The sequence below is a fragment of the Oncorhynchus mykiss genome, chromosome 2 (genome assembly GCF_057628025.1).
Source record: "Oncorhynchus mykiss isolate SJ-2025 chromosome 2, ASM5762802v1, whole genome shotgun sequence".
Classification (NCBI taxonomy): domain Eukaryota; kingdom Metazoa; phylum Chordata; class Actinopteri; order Salmoniformes; family Salmonidae; genus Oncorhynchus; species Oncorhynchus mykiss.
In genome coordinates, this window is record NC_143023.1 from 88,406,464 (window position 1) to 88,423,372 (window position 16,909).

Sequence of the window (16,909 nt, forward strand, 5' to 3'; positions counted from 1 at the left end):
AGTCAAATATTGTCTGTGTAGAAATACAATATACTGTATGTAGGATTCATACAGAAGTCGTACAGAGACAGTGCTATACTGTAGAGTACAATTAGGCTTCTGATTTACATACATTGTATGTACTGAAGAGTAATGTCATTCACATAGTATGTGTTAGTACTGTAGACAATCTGGATTACAGTAAATGTTTCTGAATGTACACCTACTTGCACATACTGAGCTCGAAGTTCTTTCACCCTTGGTGAGTTGCGCTCAAAAGGTACTCTGTATACTTGTTTCATTCGCATCCCATTACGATGGAGGACACGGTCAATTGTGAAAATGCTCACACAGTCGATTCCCTGGAAGTGTGTGTTGTCTTGTATCACTCGTTCCTGGATTTCTCTGAGTCGTATTGCATTATCTTGAAGGACCATGCCAACTATAACGGCCTCTTGCTCCTGAGTGAATATAGCTGTCCTTCCACCTGCATGTGGCAGCCTTGCAATTCTACAAAACGTAGTTGTGCAGTTACAAAACATATTCATGCAGTACAATAAATACAGTGATTAACTTTACAAATGTCTATTGAAACAGCTGCATATAGTGTAGTACAGTAAATTTGCAATTACAAAAATACAGAAGTATACTGTACCTGTTCTCATCGCTGAATGTCCTTACTATGGTGGACACAGAAAATCAGCTCAAATTGGGTTGCAATCTAAGTCCTGCTTCCCTCATTGTCAGTCCTTGGACAAGAACATGGTCTATAACTGTTGCTCGAATTTCATCAGATATTTTCACTCTGTCTTCCTCTTCCTCTTCGTCCTCCTCTTCCTCTTTCTTTCTTCCTCTTTCTTGTCCTCCTCCTCCTCACCCACCTCGCATACACACTCGTCCTCGTCCTCTCACATTGTTTCTTCTATCCATTCTCAGACTTTCTCCTTCCCACCTTCAACAACCTGTTTGCTCTCTGAACTGGCTTATATTGGTTGTGTCGCATTTGAAACAGGTTAAATCAATTTTGAGAGGTTGTGTTCAATCAATGACATATGTTCTCTATTTGTATTTGATTGTTGCCACTTGTGTTTACCAGTATGGATGACATGTGCATTAGAGTGCAGAATGTGTTTTGAGAATGAGAATGTGTTTAGAGTTTTGCTGAAAAGTCTAAGTGAGATCTGCAAATTGTGTTTTACCATGTGAAATGGTTTAAGGTATTGACAACAGACTGCATAATTAGCTAAATGAGTCCAGACAACTGAGAACTTTGTTCAGCCAATGGGTTTTAGTGTTTTAGCAATTGAGAAAAACTGTAAATGTGAAGAAGTGTTTCTTTGAAATCTGCTACAAGGCATTCATTTGAATAGATATCTAATTCATGTCACAGTCTTTGAAATGTCCCTGTGCGAAAGTAACTGACTGAAGCCTGCAGTGAAAATAGAATACTACAACAGGCTTTAACCATATGGCAGTTCTTATGGGCCTTTATGGTGGTCTGGTCCTGGGAAGGAGTAGAGTGAGAGAGAGATGGAGAGATGCAGAGAGAGAGAGAGATGGAGAGATGCAGAGAGAGAGAGAGAGAGAGAGAGAGAGAGAGAGAGAGAGAACCACAAAATGAGGTGGAAACTGAGCTGCACTCCCTAACCTCCTGCCCAATGTATGACCATATTAGAGAGACATATTTCCCTCAGATTACACAGATCCACAAAGACTTCGAAAACAAATCCAATTTTGAAAAACTCCCATATCTTAGCAAGATAGCAAGATTTGTGACCTGTTGCCACGAGAAAAGGGCAACCAGTGAAGAACACACACCATTGTAAATACAACCCATATTTATGCTTATTTATTTTATCTTGTGTCCTTTAACCATTTTGTACATTGTTAAAACACTGTATATATATATAATATGACATTTGTAATGTCTTTACTGTTTTGAAACCTCTGTATGTGTAATGTTTACTGTTAATTTTTGTTGTTTTTCACTTTATATATTCACTTTGTATGTTGTCTACCTTACTTGCTTTGGCAATGTTAACACATGTTTCCCATGCCAATAAAGCCCTTGAATTGAATTGAATTGAGAGATGGAGAGATGCAGACAGAGAGAGAGAGAGAGAGAGAGAGAGAGAGAGAGAGAGAGAGAGATGGAGAGATGCAGAGAGAGAGAGAGAGAGAGAGAGAGAGAGAGAGAGATGGAGAGATGCAGCGAGAGAGAGCGATGTAGAGAGATGGGGAGATGCAACGAGAGAGAGAGATGGAGATAGATGGAGAGATGCAGAAAGAGAGAGATGGGGAGATGCAGCGAGAGAGAGAGATGAGAGAGATGCAGAGAGAGAGAGAGAGATTAGGTTAATTCCCCTTGACGTTGGCCTGTGTGAGCGGCAGACAGATGGGCTTTAAGAGCACTTCACATCTGGTCTGGTTGATGTCTAGCTGACGTTTACAATGTGCAGCAGGATGGACTATGAAACACATGCATGTGTGTGTGTGCGTTTGTTTGTGTATGCCTTAATATTCATATATTTGCAGAACTGTACCAAGTTGATAGTTCAATTGAAAGTGACTGAGGCTGTTCTGAGGGCAAAAAGGGGGATAATGATTATTGCCCAGTATTTAAAAAAATAAATGGGCCTGTTTAAGGTCTTGTGTCTGTATTGCTGACCTGGCCATGTGTAGCCCATATGAATCATATCCCAAAGCAGGCAGGCAGGCAGGCAGGCAGGCAGGCAGGCAAGCAGGCAGGCAGGCAGGCAGACAGACAGACAGACAGACAGACAGACAGACAGACAGACAGACAGACAGACAGACAGACAGACAGACAGACAGACAGACAGACAGACAGACAGACAGACAGACAGACAGACAGACAGACAGACAGAGATGATGTTGTGCTTCATGTGGTGGAGAGGATGAAAGACATGGCTGTGTAGCCTATCATTACACAGTTAGAGTGAAAGACATGGCTGTATAGCCTATCAGTACACAGTTAGAGTGAACAGCGGTCAGGGGGTTTTCTCTAGCGCTCTATTTGGAGTGACTGTACTGTGCTGTAGTGTAGTGCTGTAGTGTAGTGCTGTAGTGTAGTGCTGTAGTGCAGTGCTGTAGTGTAGTGCTGTAGTGTAGTGTAGTGCAGTGCTGTAGTGTAGTGCAGTGCTGTAGTGCGGTGCTGTAGTGTAGTGTAGTGCTGTACTGTGCTGTGCTGTAGTGTAGTGCTGTAGTGTAGTGCTGTACTGTGCAGTAGTGTAGTGTAGTGTGCTGTGCTGTAGTGTGCTGTGCTGTACTGTGCTGTGCTGTAGTGTAGTGCTGTAGTGTAGTGCTGTACTGTGCAGTAGTGTAGTGTAGTGTGCTGTGCTGTAGTGTAGTGCTGTAGTGTAGTGCTGTGCGGTGCTGTGCTGTAGTGTAGTGTAGTGTGCTGTGCTGTAGTGTGCTGTGCTGTAGTGTAGTGCTGTGGTGTAGTGCTGTGCTGTGCTGTAGTGTAGTGTGCTGTGCTGTAGTGTAGTGCTGTAGTGTAGTGCTGTAGTGTAGTGCTGTGCTGTGCTGTAGTGTGCTGTGCTGTTGTGTAGTGTAGTGCTGTAGTGTAGTGCTGTAGTGTATTGCTGTAGTGTAGTGTAGTGCTGTAGTGTAGTGCTGTAGTGTAGTGCTGTAGTGTAGTGTAGTGCTGTAGTGTAGTGTAGTGCTGTAGTGTAGTGTAGTGCTGTAGTGTTGTGTAGTGCTGTGCTGTAGTGTAGTGTAGTGTAGTGCTGTAGCGTAGTGCAGTGCTGTAGTGTAGTGTAGTGCTGTAGTGTAGTGTAGTGTAGTGCTGTAGTGTAGTGCAGTGCTGTAGTGTAGTGTAGTGCTGTAGTGTAGTGTAGTGCTGTAGTGTAGTGTAGGGCTGTAGTGTAGTGCAGTGCTGTAATGTACTGTAGTGCTGTAGTGTAGTGCTGTAGTGTAGTGTAGTGCTGTAGTGTAGTGTAGTGCTGTAGTGTAGTGTAGTGCCGTAGTGTAGTGCAGTGCTGTAGTGTAGTGTAGTGCAGTGCTGTAGTGTAGTGCAGTGCTGTAGTGTAGTGCAGTGCTGTAGTGTAGTGTAGTGTAGTGCTGTAGTGTAGTGCTGTAGTGTAGTGTAGTGTAGTGCTGTAGTGTAGTGTAGTGCTGTAGTGTAGTGTAGTGCTGTAGTGTAGTGTAGTGCTGTAGTGTAGTGTAGGGCTGTAGTGTAGTGCAGTGCTGTAGTGTAGTGTAGTGCTGTAATGTAGTGTAGTGCTGTAGTGTAGTGCTGTAGTGTAGTGTAGTGCTGTAGTGTAGTGTAGTGCCATAGTGTAGTGCAGCGCTGTAGTGTAGTATAGTGCTGTAGTGTAGTGCTGTAGTGTAGCGTAGTGTAGTGCTGTAGTGTAGTGTAGTGCTGTAGTGTAGTGTAGTGCTGTAGTGTAGTGTAGTGCTGTAGTGTGCTGTGCTGTAGTGTAGTGCAGTGCTGTAGTGTAGTGTAGTGTCGTGCTGTAGTGTAGTGTATTGTAGTGCTGTAGTGTGCTGTGCTGTAGTGTGCTGTGCTGTAGTGCTGTAGTGTAGTGCTGTGCTGTGCTGTAGTGTAGTGTAGTGGGCTGTGCTGTATAGTGCTGTGATGTGTTGTGTTGTACTGTAGTGTAGTGCTGTACTGTGCTGTAGTGTAGTGTAGTGTAGTGTGCTGTTCTGTAATGTAGTGTGCTGTAGTGTAGTGCTGTGCTGTACTGTAGTGTAGTGCTGTGCTGTGTTGTACTGTAGTGTAGTGTGCTGTGCTGTAGTGTGGTGTGTTGTACTGTAGTGTAGTGCTGTGCTGTGCTGTGTTGTACTGTATTGTAGTGTGCTGTGCTGTAGTGTAGTGCTGTGCTGTGCTGTGCTGTAGTGTAGTGTGCTGTGCTGTACTGTACTGTAGTGCTCTGCTGTGCTGTACTGTAGTGTAGTGTGCTGTGCTGTAGTGCTCTGCTGTGCTGTACTGTAGTGCTATGCTATAACGTAGTGCTGTGCTGTGTTGTACTGTAGTGTAGTGCTGTGCTGTGTTGTACTGTAGTGTAGTGCTCTGCTGTGCTGTACTGTAGTGTAGTGCTGTGCTGTGTTGTACTGTAGTGTAGTGTGCTGTGCTGTAGTGCTCTGCTGTGCTGTACTGTGGTGCTCTGCTGTGCTGTACTGTAGTGCTATGCTATAATGTAGTGCTGTGCTGTGTTGTACTGTAGTGTAGTGCTGTGCTGTAGTGTAAAATCAAATAAAATGGCTTGAGGGTAGAAGCTGTTTAGAAGCCTCTTGGTCCTAGACTTGGCGCCCCGGTACCGCTTGCTGTGTGCTAGCAGAGCGAACAGTCTATGACTATATGACATGGGTGGCTGGAGTCTTTGACAATTTCTAGGGCCTTCCTCTGACACCGCCTGGTATAGAAGTCCTGGATGGAAGGAAGCTTGGCCCCAGTGATGTACTGGGCCGTTCGCACTACCCTTTGTAGTGCGTGGCGCTCGGAGGCCGAGCGGTTGCTATACCAGGCAGTGATGCATCCATGCTCTCGATGGTGCAGCTGTAGAACCTGTTGAGGATCTTGGGACCCAAGACAAATCTTTTCAGTCTCCTGAGGGGGAATAGGTTTTGTCGTGCCCGCTTCACAATTGTCATGGTGTGCTTGGACCATGTTAGTTTGTTGGTGATGTGTACACCAAGGAACTTGAAGCTCTCAATCTGCTCCACTGCAGCCTCGTTGATGAGAATGGGGGCGTGCTCGGTCCTCTTTTTCCTATAGTCCACAATCATCTCCGTTGCCTTGATCACAATGAGGGAGAGGTTGTTGTCCTGGCACCACACAGCCAGGTCTCTGACATCCTCCCTATAGGCTGTCTTGTTGCTCTCGGTGATCAGGCCTACCACTGTTGTGTCATCGGCAAATTTAATGATGGTGTTGCAGTCGTGACTGGCCATGCAGTCATGAGTGAACAGGGAGTACAGGAGGGGGCTGAGCATGCACCACTGAGGGGCCCCTGTGTTGAGGATCAGCGTGGTGAATGTGTTGTTACCTACCCTTACCACCTGGGGGCGGCCCGTCAGGAAGTCCAGGATCCAGTTACAGGGGGAGGTGTTTAGTCCCAGGGTCCTTAGCTTATTGTTGAGCTTTAAGGACACTATGGTGTTGAACACTGAGCTGTTGTCAATGAATAGCATTCTCACATAGGTGTTCCTTTTGTCCAGGTGGGAAAGGGCAGCGTGGAGTGCAATAGAGTCTGCATCATCTGTGGATGCAAATTGGAGTGGGTCTAGGGTTTCTGGGATGATGGTGTTGATGTGAGCCATGACCAGCCTTTCAAAGCATTTCATGGCTACAGACGTGAGTGCTACGGGTCCGTAGTCATTTAGGCAGGTGTTCTTGGGCACAGGCACTATGGTGGTCTGCTTACTGACTCGGAAAGGAAGAGGTTGAAAATATCAGTGAAGACACTTGCTAGTTGGTCAGCTCATGCTTGCAGTACACATCCTGGTAATCCATCGGGCCCTGTGAATGTTTACCTGTTTAAAGGTCTTACTCACATCGGCCGCGGAGAGCGTGATCACACAGTCCTCAGGTGTTTCTTGCCTCGAAGCAGTTTAGCTTGTCCGGTAGGCTCATGTCACTGGGCAGCTCACGGCTGTTCTTCCCTTTGTAGTCTGTCATGGTTTGTAGCCACGAGCATCAGAGCTGGTGTAGTACAACTCAATCTTAGTCCTGTCTTGGTGCTTTGTCTGTTTGATGGTTCGTCGGAGGGCATAGCGGGATTTCTTGTAAGCTTCCAGGTTCAGGCACTGCTCCTTGAAAGAGGCAGCTCAAGCCTTTAGCTCAGTGCGGATGCTGCCTGTAATCCATGGTTTCTGGTTGGGGCATGTACTGTACGTGCGGTCACTGTGGGGCACTTTTTTTGTTTTTTACCCCGTTTTCGTGGTATCCAATTGTTTAGTAGGTACTATCTTGTCTCATCGCTACAACTCCCGTACGGGCTCGGGAGAGACGAAGGTTGAAAGTCATGCGTCCTCCGATACACAACCCAACCAAGCCGCACTGCTTCTTAAAACAGCGCACATCCAACCCGGAAGCCAGCCACACCAATGTGTCAAAGGAAACACCGTGCACCTGGCAACCTTGGTTAGCGCGCAATGCGTTCAGCCCACCACAGGAGTCGCTGGTGCAAGATGAGACAAGGATATCCCTACCGGCCAACCCCTCTCTAACCTGGACGACGCTAGGCCAATTGTGCGTCGCCCCACAGACCTCCCGGTCGCGGCCGGTTATGACAGAGCCTGGGCGCGAACCCAGAGTCTCTGGTGGCACAGTTGGCGCTGCAGTTCAGCGCCCTTAACCTCTGCGCCACCCGGGAGGCAATCGATGCACTTTTTGATGAAGCCAATGACAGATGTGGTGTTCTCCCCAATGACATTGGAGTAATCACGGAACATATTCCAGTATGTGCTAGCCAGACAGTCCTGTAGTTTAGCATCTGCTTCATCTGACCACTTTTTTATTGATCTAGTCACTGGTGCTTCCTGCTTTAATTTTTGCATGTAAGCAGGAATCAGGAGGATAGAATTATGGTTAGATTTGCAAATGGACATGGGTGGCAGGTAGCCTAGCGGTTAGAGCTTTGGACTTGTAACCAAAACTGTTTGGGTACGGACCTGGAAAGTATGACATTACTTTGCAGGCTATCTCTGCAGTAGACTGCAACTCCTCCCCCTTTGGCAGTTCTATCTTGACGGAAAATGTTATAGTTGGGTATGGAAATCTCAGAATTTTTGGTGGCCTTCCTAAGCCAGGATTCAGACACGGCAAGGACATCAGGGTTAGCAGAGTGTGCTAAAGCAGTGAGTAAAACAAACTTAGGGAGGAGGCTTCTGATGCTGACATGCATGAAACCAAGGCTTTTACGATCACAGAAGTCAACAAATGAGGGTGCCTGGGGACATGCAGGGCCTGGGTTTACCTCCACAACACCCACGAAACAGAGGAGGAGTAGTATGAGGGTGCGGCTAAAGGCTATCAAAACTGGTTGCCTAGAGCGTTGGGGACAAAAAATAAAAGGAGCAGATTTCTGGGCATGGTAGAATATATTCAGGGCATAATGCGCAGACAGGGGTTTGGTGGGGTGCGGGTACAGCGGAGGTAAGCCCAGGCACTGGGTGATGATAAGAGAGGTTGTATCTCTGGACATGCTGGTTGTAATGGGTGAGGTCACCTCATGGGTGGGAGGTGGGACAAAGGAGGTATCAGAGGTATGAAGTGGAGTGGTTAGTGCTCTATTGTTTTCTGCAATGCAACAAAAATGCAGGATAAAATGTAGCCTAATTAGGGGACAGTGTTTCTCTGTGTGTGTGTGTGTGTGTGTGTGTGTGTGTGTGTGTGTGTGTGTGTGTGTGTGCGCGTGTGCGTGTGTGTGTGCGCACGTGGATATGCGTGTATAGGACTTGAATAATGTAATACAGTGGCCTTGAGGAAGGAAGAGGAGGGTGAGGCAGTAACATGATGAGTTAGATTACCTCTGGTCCACTGACACAAATGGGATGAGCTGGCTACACACACACACACACACACACACACACACACACACACACACACACACACACACACACACACACACACACACACACACACACACACACACACACACAGAGAGAGAGAGAGAAACACTGCTCCCTAGTGTTGGTTTTGCCCATCTGGGCAGGACAGAACATAGGTGAGGGAGCTGGGGGACCATTGGGTTAGACATGAATCATGACTAATGCTTATTAATGGACACCCCAGCTGGATAGGGGACAGCCATTTGATATATATCATTTCCAGCAGCATACCACCCTGCATACCACTGCTGGCTTGCTTCTGAAGCTAAGCAGGGTTGGTCCTGGTCAGTCCCTGGATGGGAGACCAGATGCTGCTGGAAGTGGTGTTGGAGGGCCAGTAGGAGGCACTCTTTCCTCTGGTCTAAAAAATATCCCAATCCCCCAGGGTAGTGATTGGGGACACTGCCCTGTGTAGGATGCCGTCTTTCTGATGGGACGTTAAACGGGTGTCCTGACTCTCTGAGGTCATTAAAGATCCCATGGCACTTTGTAGGAGTGTGAACCCTGATGTCCTGGCTAAATTCCCAATCTGGCCATCAAACCATCACGGTCACCTAATAATCCCCAGTTTACTATTGGCTCATTCATCCCCCTCCTCTTCCCTGTAACTATTCCCCAGTTGTTGCTGTAAATGAGAATGTGTTCTCAGTCAACTTACCTGGTAAAATAACAGATTCATAAATAAATATGACTCTAGTTAACTGGCTTGCTGTTACACCTGCCAGCTGTAGTATACACTGAGTGTTCCTTTCTAATATTGACTTGCACCCCACCCCCTTTTCGCCCTCAGAACAGCCTCCATTCGTTGAGACATGATTTCTACAAGGTGTCGAAAAGCATTCTACATGGATGCTGGCCCATGTTGACTCCAATGCTTCCCACAGTTGTGTCAAGTTGACTGGATGTCCTTTGGGTGGTGGACCATTCTTGATACACACAGGAACCTGTTGAGTGTAAACGTTTTTGACACAAACCGGTGCACCTGGCACCTACTACCAGACCCTGTTCAAAGGCACTTAAATATTTTGTCTTGCCCATTCACCCTCTGAATGGCACACATACATAATCAATGTCTCAATTGTCTCAAGGCTTTAAAATCCTTCTTTAACCTGTTTCCTCCCCTTCATCTACACTGATTGAAGTGGATTTAACAAGTTACATCAATAAGGGATCATAGCTTTCACCTGGATTCACCTGGTCAGTCTATGTCCTTTTCTGAATGTTTTGTAGATTCAGTATACAGTTTGTGCAGGTCTGTCTTCACATTTCTAGGCTATATTTTTGATAAGCAAGTCAAAGTGCTGCTCATTCAGTCTTATATCAAGAATATTCCAATATTATCACCGTCTGCTGCACTTTGTGGCAGGTGTTTCTTTGCTCACACAGCATCTGTATGTTGAGTTCTGAGATGTGGGAAAGGTGATCTTATTCTTTATACACTCTGTCTGGTTGGATAGAGGTAATTCAAGCCTTTTAGCCTTTTGTTTTCAGTGGCAGAAAATACATGTGTCTAGATAAAAGGCTCTAAATAGACCGCTGTTAAGTAAGTTCTTCACATTAAGTTTGACAGGTTCAAAAAGCAAAAAAACAAGTGCAATTTGTAGTTTAAAAAAAGTCTATGTTCAGCATTAGCAACTACTTGGTTGATGTGACTTTCCATTGACCCCATAGTGTTGCGGTAAATACTGTGTGTTGTGTTGTTTTGTTTATTTGTGAAAGTCAGCTGAGAGCTTTGTCTGTAGAAGACAGATTCAGGTGTTAGTGTCAAACTCTCTACACTCAGCATGTTTTCTATGCAAATCCCAGAGCAGAAGCTTACTGCTGATCAGAGAAACACTGTGCAGGGAAAAAAATAGCAACCTGTGCTGTGATCTCAATAAATACATTTGTTTTGTAATATCTTTAAAAGACACTGAATGGTGTACATTTATTCAAACCATATTTCCCTGCCAGGATAAATTCAGTTGTCCACATTGAGCATTCCACCTAACTTGAGTCACCTGCATAGAGACCGGAAGTATTATTCAGATTTTTCAGGGGGTGCTACAGCACCCTTACTTCCCACGGCTATGGTCACCTATTCAGTTCAAATCAAATGTATTTATAAAGCCCTTACATTAGCTGATGTCACAAGTGCTGTACAGAAACCCAGCCTAAAACCCCAAAAAGCAAGCAATGCAGGTGTAGAAGCACATTGGCTAGGAAAAACTCCCCATAAAACTCCCTAGAATGTAGGAGATGCAGCAGCAACAAACATCAAATTATGAACAAAACCCCTCAGATTACAGACATCTCACTCCAGTGCTCTCAGGCAGTGAGCTTCTGTCATACTTCCTACTCTTTCAAACACAGGATTGCTCACTCTCAGAGCAGAATTTACATTGTGCTCAGTGGCCTGGTTTCTGAAGGAACGTGAGTATCACTCCTTGGAAAGCGAGTGTGTTCTGACTGTGCATTACATTTGGAAGGCGTTATCTACAGGTTATTGCTTTGCCTTTATTAACAAGTAATGTAGGGTCTGTGATTTTTATACATTGATTGTATTTCTTTCTATGTATGTCAATTGTATGTCTGTGTTTTGTTGTTGGGCAGATTTACACGGACTGGGCCAACCATTACCTGGTGAAGTCGGGCCGTCAGCGACTGATTAAGGACTTGCAGCAGGACGTGACAGATGGAGTGCTACTGGCTGAGATCATACAGGTTGTGGGTAAGGACTTCCCTAGCATTTATACTCTATTGGTAACTTTTTATCAGCAAATCCATTAGAATTATTTCTCGCTTAAGATTTCATGTAATCATCATGCATTTTGTATTGGCTTTCCAATGGCAGGCCCAAACCTGTGTTTTTTTTTGCATGGTTATCATATTATACTGCCTAATATTAGTATAATATGATTAGTCACAGTGTGTCTCTCTTCTCTGGAATTCAACTCACTGGCCTCTGTGGTCGTTATTGTGGAGAGGTTAGGAGGGATCTTTAGGTTAGGAGGGGACTTCAAAATCAGTCTTTCCTGCATGGAAAGTAAAGCAACTTGAGACTGAAACTCTGTTTTTGCCAGGGTGGGTGAGAGGTTGAGCAGCGAAGCCTATCATTATTGCATCTACACTGTTCATTGTGCTTAAGTGGAGTGAATAGAGGGAGTGTGGTTAGTGAAAGCTACATGAGTGGTGCTGTTTGACTAAGACTGTATCAGGTGCAAAACCACGGCTGCTTCCCATGGTCATGGCAAGTTGTTACTGATTTTGGATAGATACTGTATGGGTGTCTTCAATGTGACTTGTCATTGTGCAGGGAAAGTCCCAAAAAGGATGTGTTACTTCATCATGAAAATATCCTCTTTAATTTCTTTCTCTCTCTTTTGTTTCATCTTTCTTTTCTAGCGAATGAGAAGATAGAAGACATCAATGGCTACCCTAAGAGCCGGACACAGATGGTGGGTGTTGGTGCTGTGTTTACTCTGTCACATAAGGGGATCAATCCTCCACACCCTAAAACAGAGATACCTGTGAGGCTTGCACTACTAACGACATTATAGTATGGATCATGAGTTATCACGTTTGATTATTGAGCAAACACAACCGGATGATCCTTCCCAAATCTGAAATCCTGATGCTCAGAGAAAACCCCTGGTGGCATCTGCTTCTTTCTCCACTGTTTCCTGTGAGAGAATGGCCATGCCTTTTTTAGTGATGCCCTACTACAGTGGGGAGGCATTAAATAGACTGGTATCCTATTGAGGGCCATCTGCCACCCAAACAACCTCTCTTGCCTATTTGGGATTGAACCAATCTGGCCTGTGCCCACATACCTATCCATGATGGATCCTTGGGTTAAACATCCGCTCGACCTCGTTATTGTTGAAATCTCGCTGGACGTACTAACCTCTATTTGGGTTGTATGATAATCCAAGATAAATACACTGAACAAAAATATAAACGAAACATTCAACAATTTGACAGATTTACAGTTCCTATAAGGAAATCAGTAAATGTAAAATAAAATCATTAATCTATGCATTTCGCATCACTGGGAACATATATACGTAAAAAAAAAGTAGGGGCGTGGATCAGAAAACCAGCACGACACATCTCCTTCACGTAGAGTTGATCAAGCTGTTGATTGTGGCCTGTGGAATGTTGTCCCACTCCTCTTCAATGGCTGTGCAAAGTTGCTGGATATTGGCGGGAACTGGTACACGTCGATCCAGAGCATGCCAAACTTGCTCAATGGTTGACATGTCTGGTGAGTATTCAGGCCATGGAAGAACTGAGACATTTGCAGTATCCAGGAATAATGTCCAGATCCTTGCAATATGGTTCTGTGTATTATCATGCTGAAACATGAGGTGATGGCGGTGGATGAATGGCACAACAATGGGCCTCAGGATCTCGTCACGGTATTTCTGTGCATTCAATGCCATCGATAAAATGCAATTGTGTTCATTGTCCGTAGCTTATGGCTGCCCATACCATAACCCCACTGCCACCATGGGGCACTGTGTTCACAACATTGACATCAGCAAACCCGCTCGCCCACACAACACCATACACGTTGTCTGCCATCTGCCAAGTACAGTTGAAACCGGGATTCATCCGTGAAGGATACACTTTTCCAGCGTGCCAGTGGCCATCGAAGGTGAGCATTTGCCCACTGAAGTCGGTTACGACTCCGAACTGCAGTCAGGTCAAGACCCTGGTGAGGATGACTAGCATGTAGGCGAGCTTCCCTGAGACGGTTTCTAACAGTTTGTGCAGAAATTCTTCGGTTGTGCAAACCCAAGGTTTTGTTAGCTCTCCGGGTGGCTAGTCTCAAACGATCCCGCAGGTGAAGAAGCCGGATGTGGAGGTCCTGGGCAGGCGTGGTTATACGTGGTCCGCGGTTATGAGGCCGGTTGGACGTCCTGCCAAGTTATGGTAGAGAAATTAACATTAAATTCTCTGGCAGCAGCTCTGGTGAACATTCCTGGAGTCAGCATGCTAATTGCACACTCCCTCAAAACTTGAGACATCTGTGGCATTGTGTTGTGAAACATTTCGACACATTTTAGAGTGGCCTTTTATTGTCCCCGTCACAAGGGGCACCTGTATAATGAGCATGCTGTTTAATCAGATTCTTGATATGCCACATCTGTCAGGTGGATGGATTATCTTGGCAAAGGAGAAATATTCGCTAACAGGGATGTTAATTAACACATTTTTTGCACAACATTTGAGAGAAATAAGCTTTTTGTGGGTACTGAAGATTTCTGCTGTTTTATTACAGCTCATGAAACATGGGACCAACACTTTGCATGTTGTGTTTCTATTTTTGTTCAGTATAGTTTCATATTATTAGATATATCTGTCTTTCTTACAGTTACATTCTCTTTATCTGACCCTCTTTCACTTGGACAAACTCCCTCAGTGTAATAATATGTAGCTCTCACTCTAGCTGACACCCTGCCTCTTCCACCCTGCACCAGGTCCCAACCACCCACATTTCACAACAGACCCTGTATCTATACAATTGCTTTTCTCTTGTGGTGGACCAGAAATGAGGAAAATATGGTTGTTATTAAAATGATGAGTAGCTCTATGAATTGATGTCTTTCAGAAAGCCTCGCTACCTCAAAGTGAACTTCCTGGATTTTAGTGTAATGGATGGGAAGTAGTTTTGATTTAATCTGAAACACGTTGCTTTAATTGTTGGGAAACTTTCCTGCAGTTACTAGTGGGTGTTCATGAATTGCATGTAATGATCTGTGGTAAGGTCTGAATGAAGAGAGGTTAATGATTGAATTGTGGCCTATATGCTATTCTAGTTGTACTGTATGTTGGAACCATCTTTTGGACGGTTTCAGTTGGTGCATTGTACAGTATTATTTCAGCTTTCATCATTAGTGGTTGGTTATAATCCAAGAGGGGCCATATGGTTAATGATTTGACAGAGATTTTCCTACAACATTAAGCCTAATGTTATATTATCGTTGTATGGTGACACCATATACAGTTAAATTTAAACTCAGTTTTTCACAATTCCTGACATTTAAACCGAGTAAAAATTCCCTGTCTTAGGTCAGGTAGCATCACCACTTTATTTTAAGAATGTGAAATGTCAGAATAATAATAGAGAGAATGATTTATTTCAGTTTTTATTTCTTTCATCATACTCCCAGTGGGTCAGACGTTTACAGACACTCAATATAGTATTTGGTAGCATTGCCTTTAAATTGTTTAACTTGAGTCAAACGTTTTGGGTAGCCTTCCACAAGCTTCCCACAATAAGTTGGGTGAATTTTGGCCCATTCCTCCTGATAGAACTGTTGTAACTGAGTCAGGTTTGTAGGCCTCATTGCTCGCACATGCTTTTTCAGTTCTGCCCACAAATGTTCTATGGGATTGAGGTCAGGGCTTTGTGAAGGCCACTCCAATACCTTGACTTTGTTGTCCTTAAGATATTTTGACACAACTTTGGAAGTATGCTTGGGGTCATTGTCCATTTGGAAGACCCATTTGCGACCAAGCTTTAACTTCCTGACTGATGTCTTGAGATGTTGCTTCAATATATCCACATCCTTTTCCTCCCTCATGATGCCATTTATTTTGTGAAGTGCACCTGTCCCTCCTGCAGCAAAGCACCCCCACAACATGATGCTGCCACCCCCGTGCTTCACAGTTGGGATGGTGTTCTTCGGCTTGCAAGCCTCCCCTTTTTCCTCCAAAAATAACGATGGTCGTTATGGCCAAAAAGTTATATTTTGGTTAATCAGACCAGAGGACATTCCTCCAGAAAGTACGATCTTTGTCCCCATGTGCAGTTGCAAACCGTAGTCGGGCTTTTTTTATTGCGGTTTTGGAGCAGTGGCTTCTTCCTTGCTGAAGGTTATGTCGATATAGGACTCATTTTACTCTGCCTATAGATACATTTGTACCTGTTTCCTCCAGCATCTTCACAAGGTCCTTTGCTGTTGTCTGGGATTGATTTGCACTTTTCGCACCAAAGTACGTTCATCACTAGGAGACAGAACGCATCTCCTTCCTGAGCGGTATGACGGCTGCGTGGTCCCATTGCTCCCAAAGATGAACCAGACTTGTGGAGGTCTCCATTTTTTCCCCGGAGATTTTGGCTGATTTCTTTTGATTTTCCCATGATGTCAAGCAAAGAGGCACTGAGTTTGAAGGTAGGCCTTGAAATACATCCACAGGTACACCTCCAATTGACTCAAATTATGTTAATTAGCCTATCAGAAACTTCTAAAGCCATGACATCATTTTCTGGACTTTTCCAAGCTGTTTAAAGGCACAGTCAACTTAGTGCATGTAAACTTCTGACCCACTGGAATTGTGATACAGTGAATTATAAGTTAAATAATCTGTCTGTTAACAACTGTTGGAAAAATTACTTGTGTCATGCACAAAGTAGATGTCCTAACCGACTTGCCAAAACTGTAGTTAGTTAACAAGAAATTTGTGGAGTAGTTGAAAAAGTTTTAATGACTCCAACCTAAGTGTATGTAATCTTCCAACTTCAACTGTATATATATTTAACTAGGCTAGTCAGTTAAGAACAAATTCTTATTTACAATGACCGCCTACCCCGGCCAAAACCTAACCCGGATGACGCCCTTTGGGACTCCCAATCACGGCCGGTTGTGATACAGCCTGAAATCAAACCCGGGTCTGTAGTGATGCCTCTAGCATTGAGATGCTGTGCCTTAGACCGCTGCGCCACTCGGAATCCCCAAATGGCCTTTGCTAATGAATGACTGCCCTATCTGTACTAATGAAGTTCCATGCCCTGACTCCTCTCTCCTCTCCCCCAGATTGAGAACATTGATACCTGCCTTGGATTCCTGGCAGCCAGAGGGGTGAACATCCAGGGGCTCTGTGCAGAGGGTACGTCAAACTGCCACTATCTACCAGACACTCTCCCTCATATCTGCTTCTAACGTAGAGCATCTAATGAATAACTCCACGTTACAACGGACTGTGGAGAGGAAAAGATACCAAAAGATACCAACCTCTCTGTCTCTCCTCCTATTGCAGAGATTCGTAATGGGAACCTGAAGACCATTCTCGGTCTGTTCTTCAGCTTGTCCCGCTACAAGCAACAGCAGCAGCAGCAGAAGGTGTTGAAACAGCAGGCCTCTCATCAGCCAAAGCACAGCACCCAGCCTGGACATACTCCCCATAGATCACCAGCCCCCTCTCACACCCACACCCACGGCTCCACTGCACCAGAACACAAAGCAGCATCAGATATGCTGTCCAGGTGAAGTACCTTGTAACAACCCAACCTCCCGTTTCCACACATGGCAAGATCTCCATTGTTTGGAGAAGCTCTGTGAGATTATTTATGAGTAACCGCAGTCCC

At 44.8% G+C, this 16,909-nt stretch overlaps 2 protein-coding genes across 4 annotated transcripts in view; both read left to right on the plus strand.

The window, feature by feature from the left end:
• Window positions 1-10,816: 10,816 nt before the first annotated feature.
• LOC149985293 (neuron navigator 3-like) lies at window positions 10,817-16,671 on the plus strand. Its single transcript, XM_090215577.1, has 5 exons — window positions 10,817-10,867; window positions 11,146-11,263; window positions 11,938-11,990; window positions 16,359-16,431; window positions 16,628-16,671. The coding sequence occupies exons 1-5, from the start codon at window positions 10,817-10,819 to the stop codon at window positions 16,669-16,671; spliced, it is 339 nt and encodes a 112-aa protein (XP_090071703.1).
• Window positions 16,582-16,909, plus strand: part of LOC110499041 (neuron navigator 2) — a 79,035-nt gene continuing 78,707 nt past the window's right edge. For 2 of the 3 annotated variants that reach the window (XM_036958479.2, XM_036958480.2), the window contains exon 1: window positions 16,588-16,807. In XM_036958479.2, coding sequence (XP_036814374.2) covers window positions 16,797-16,807 — 11 coding nt within the window. In that variant the 5' untranslated portion in view covers window positions 16,588-16,796. Of the gene's footprint in view, window positions 16,808-16,909 lie in introns of all 3 variants that reach the window. The other variant, XM_090211847.1, reaches the window with a different exon arrangement.

What these genes read in the sequence shown, in the direction of transcription:
- LOC149985293 (XM_090215577.1), top strand. Translation starts at nt 10,817, where the DNA reads ATGAACAAAACCCCTCAGATTACAGACATCTCACTCCAGTGCTCTCAG. An exon ending in CACTCCAGTGCTCTCAGGCA is followed by an intron (nt 10,868 to 11,145) that starts GTGAGCTTCTGT and finishes GTTGTTGGGCAG; the next exon opens with ATTTACACGGACTGGGCCAA. An exon ending in TGAGATCATACAGGTTGTGG is followed by an intron (nt 11,264 to 11,937) that starts GTAAGGACTTCC and finishes TTTCTTTTCTAG; the next exon opens with CGAATGAGAAGATAGAAGAC.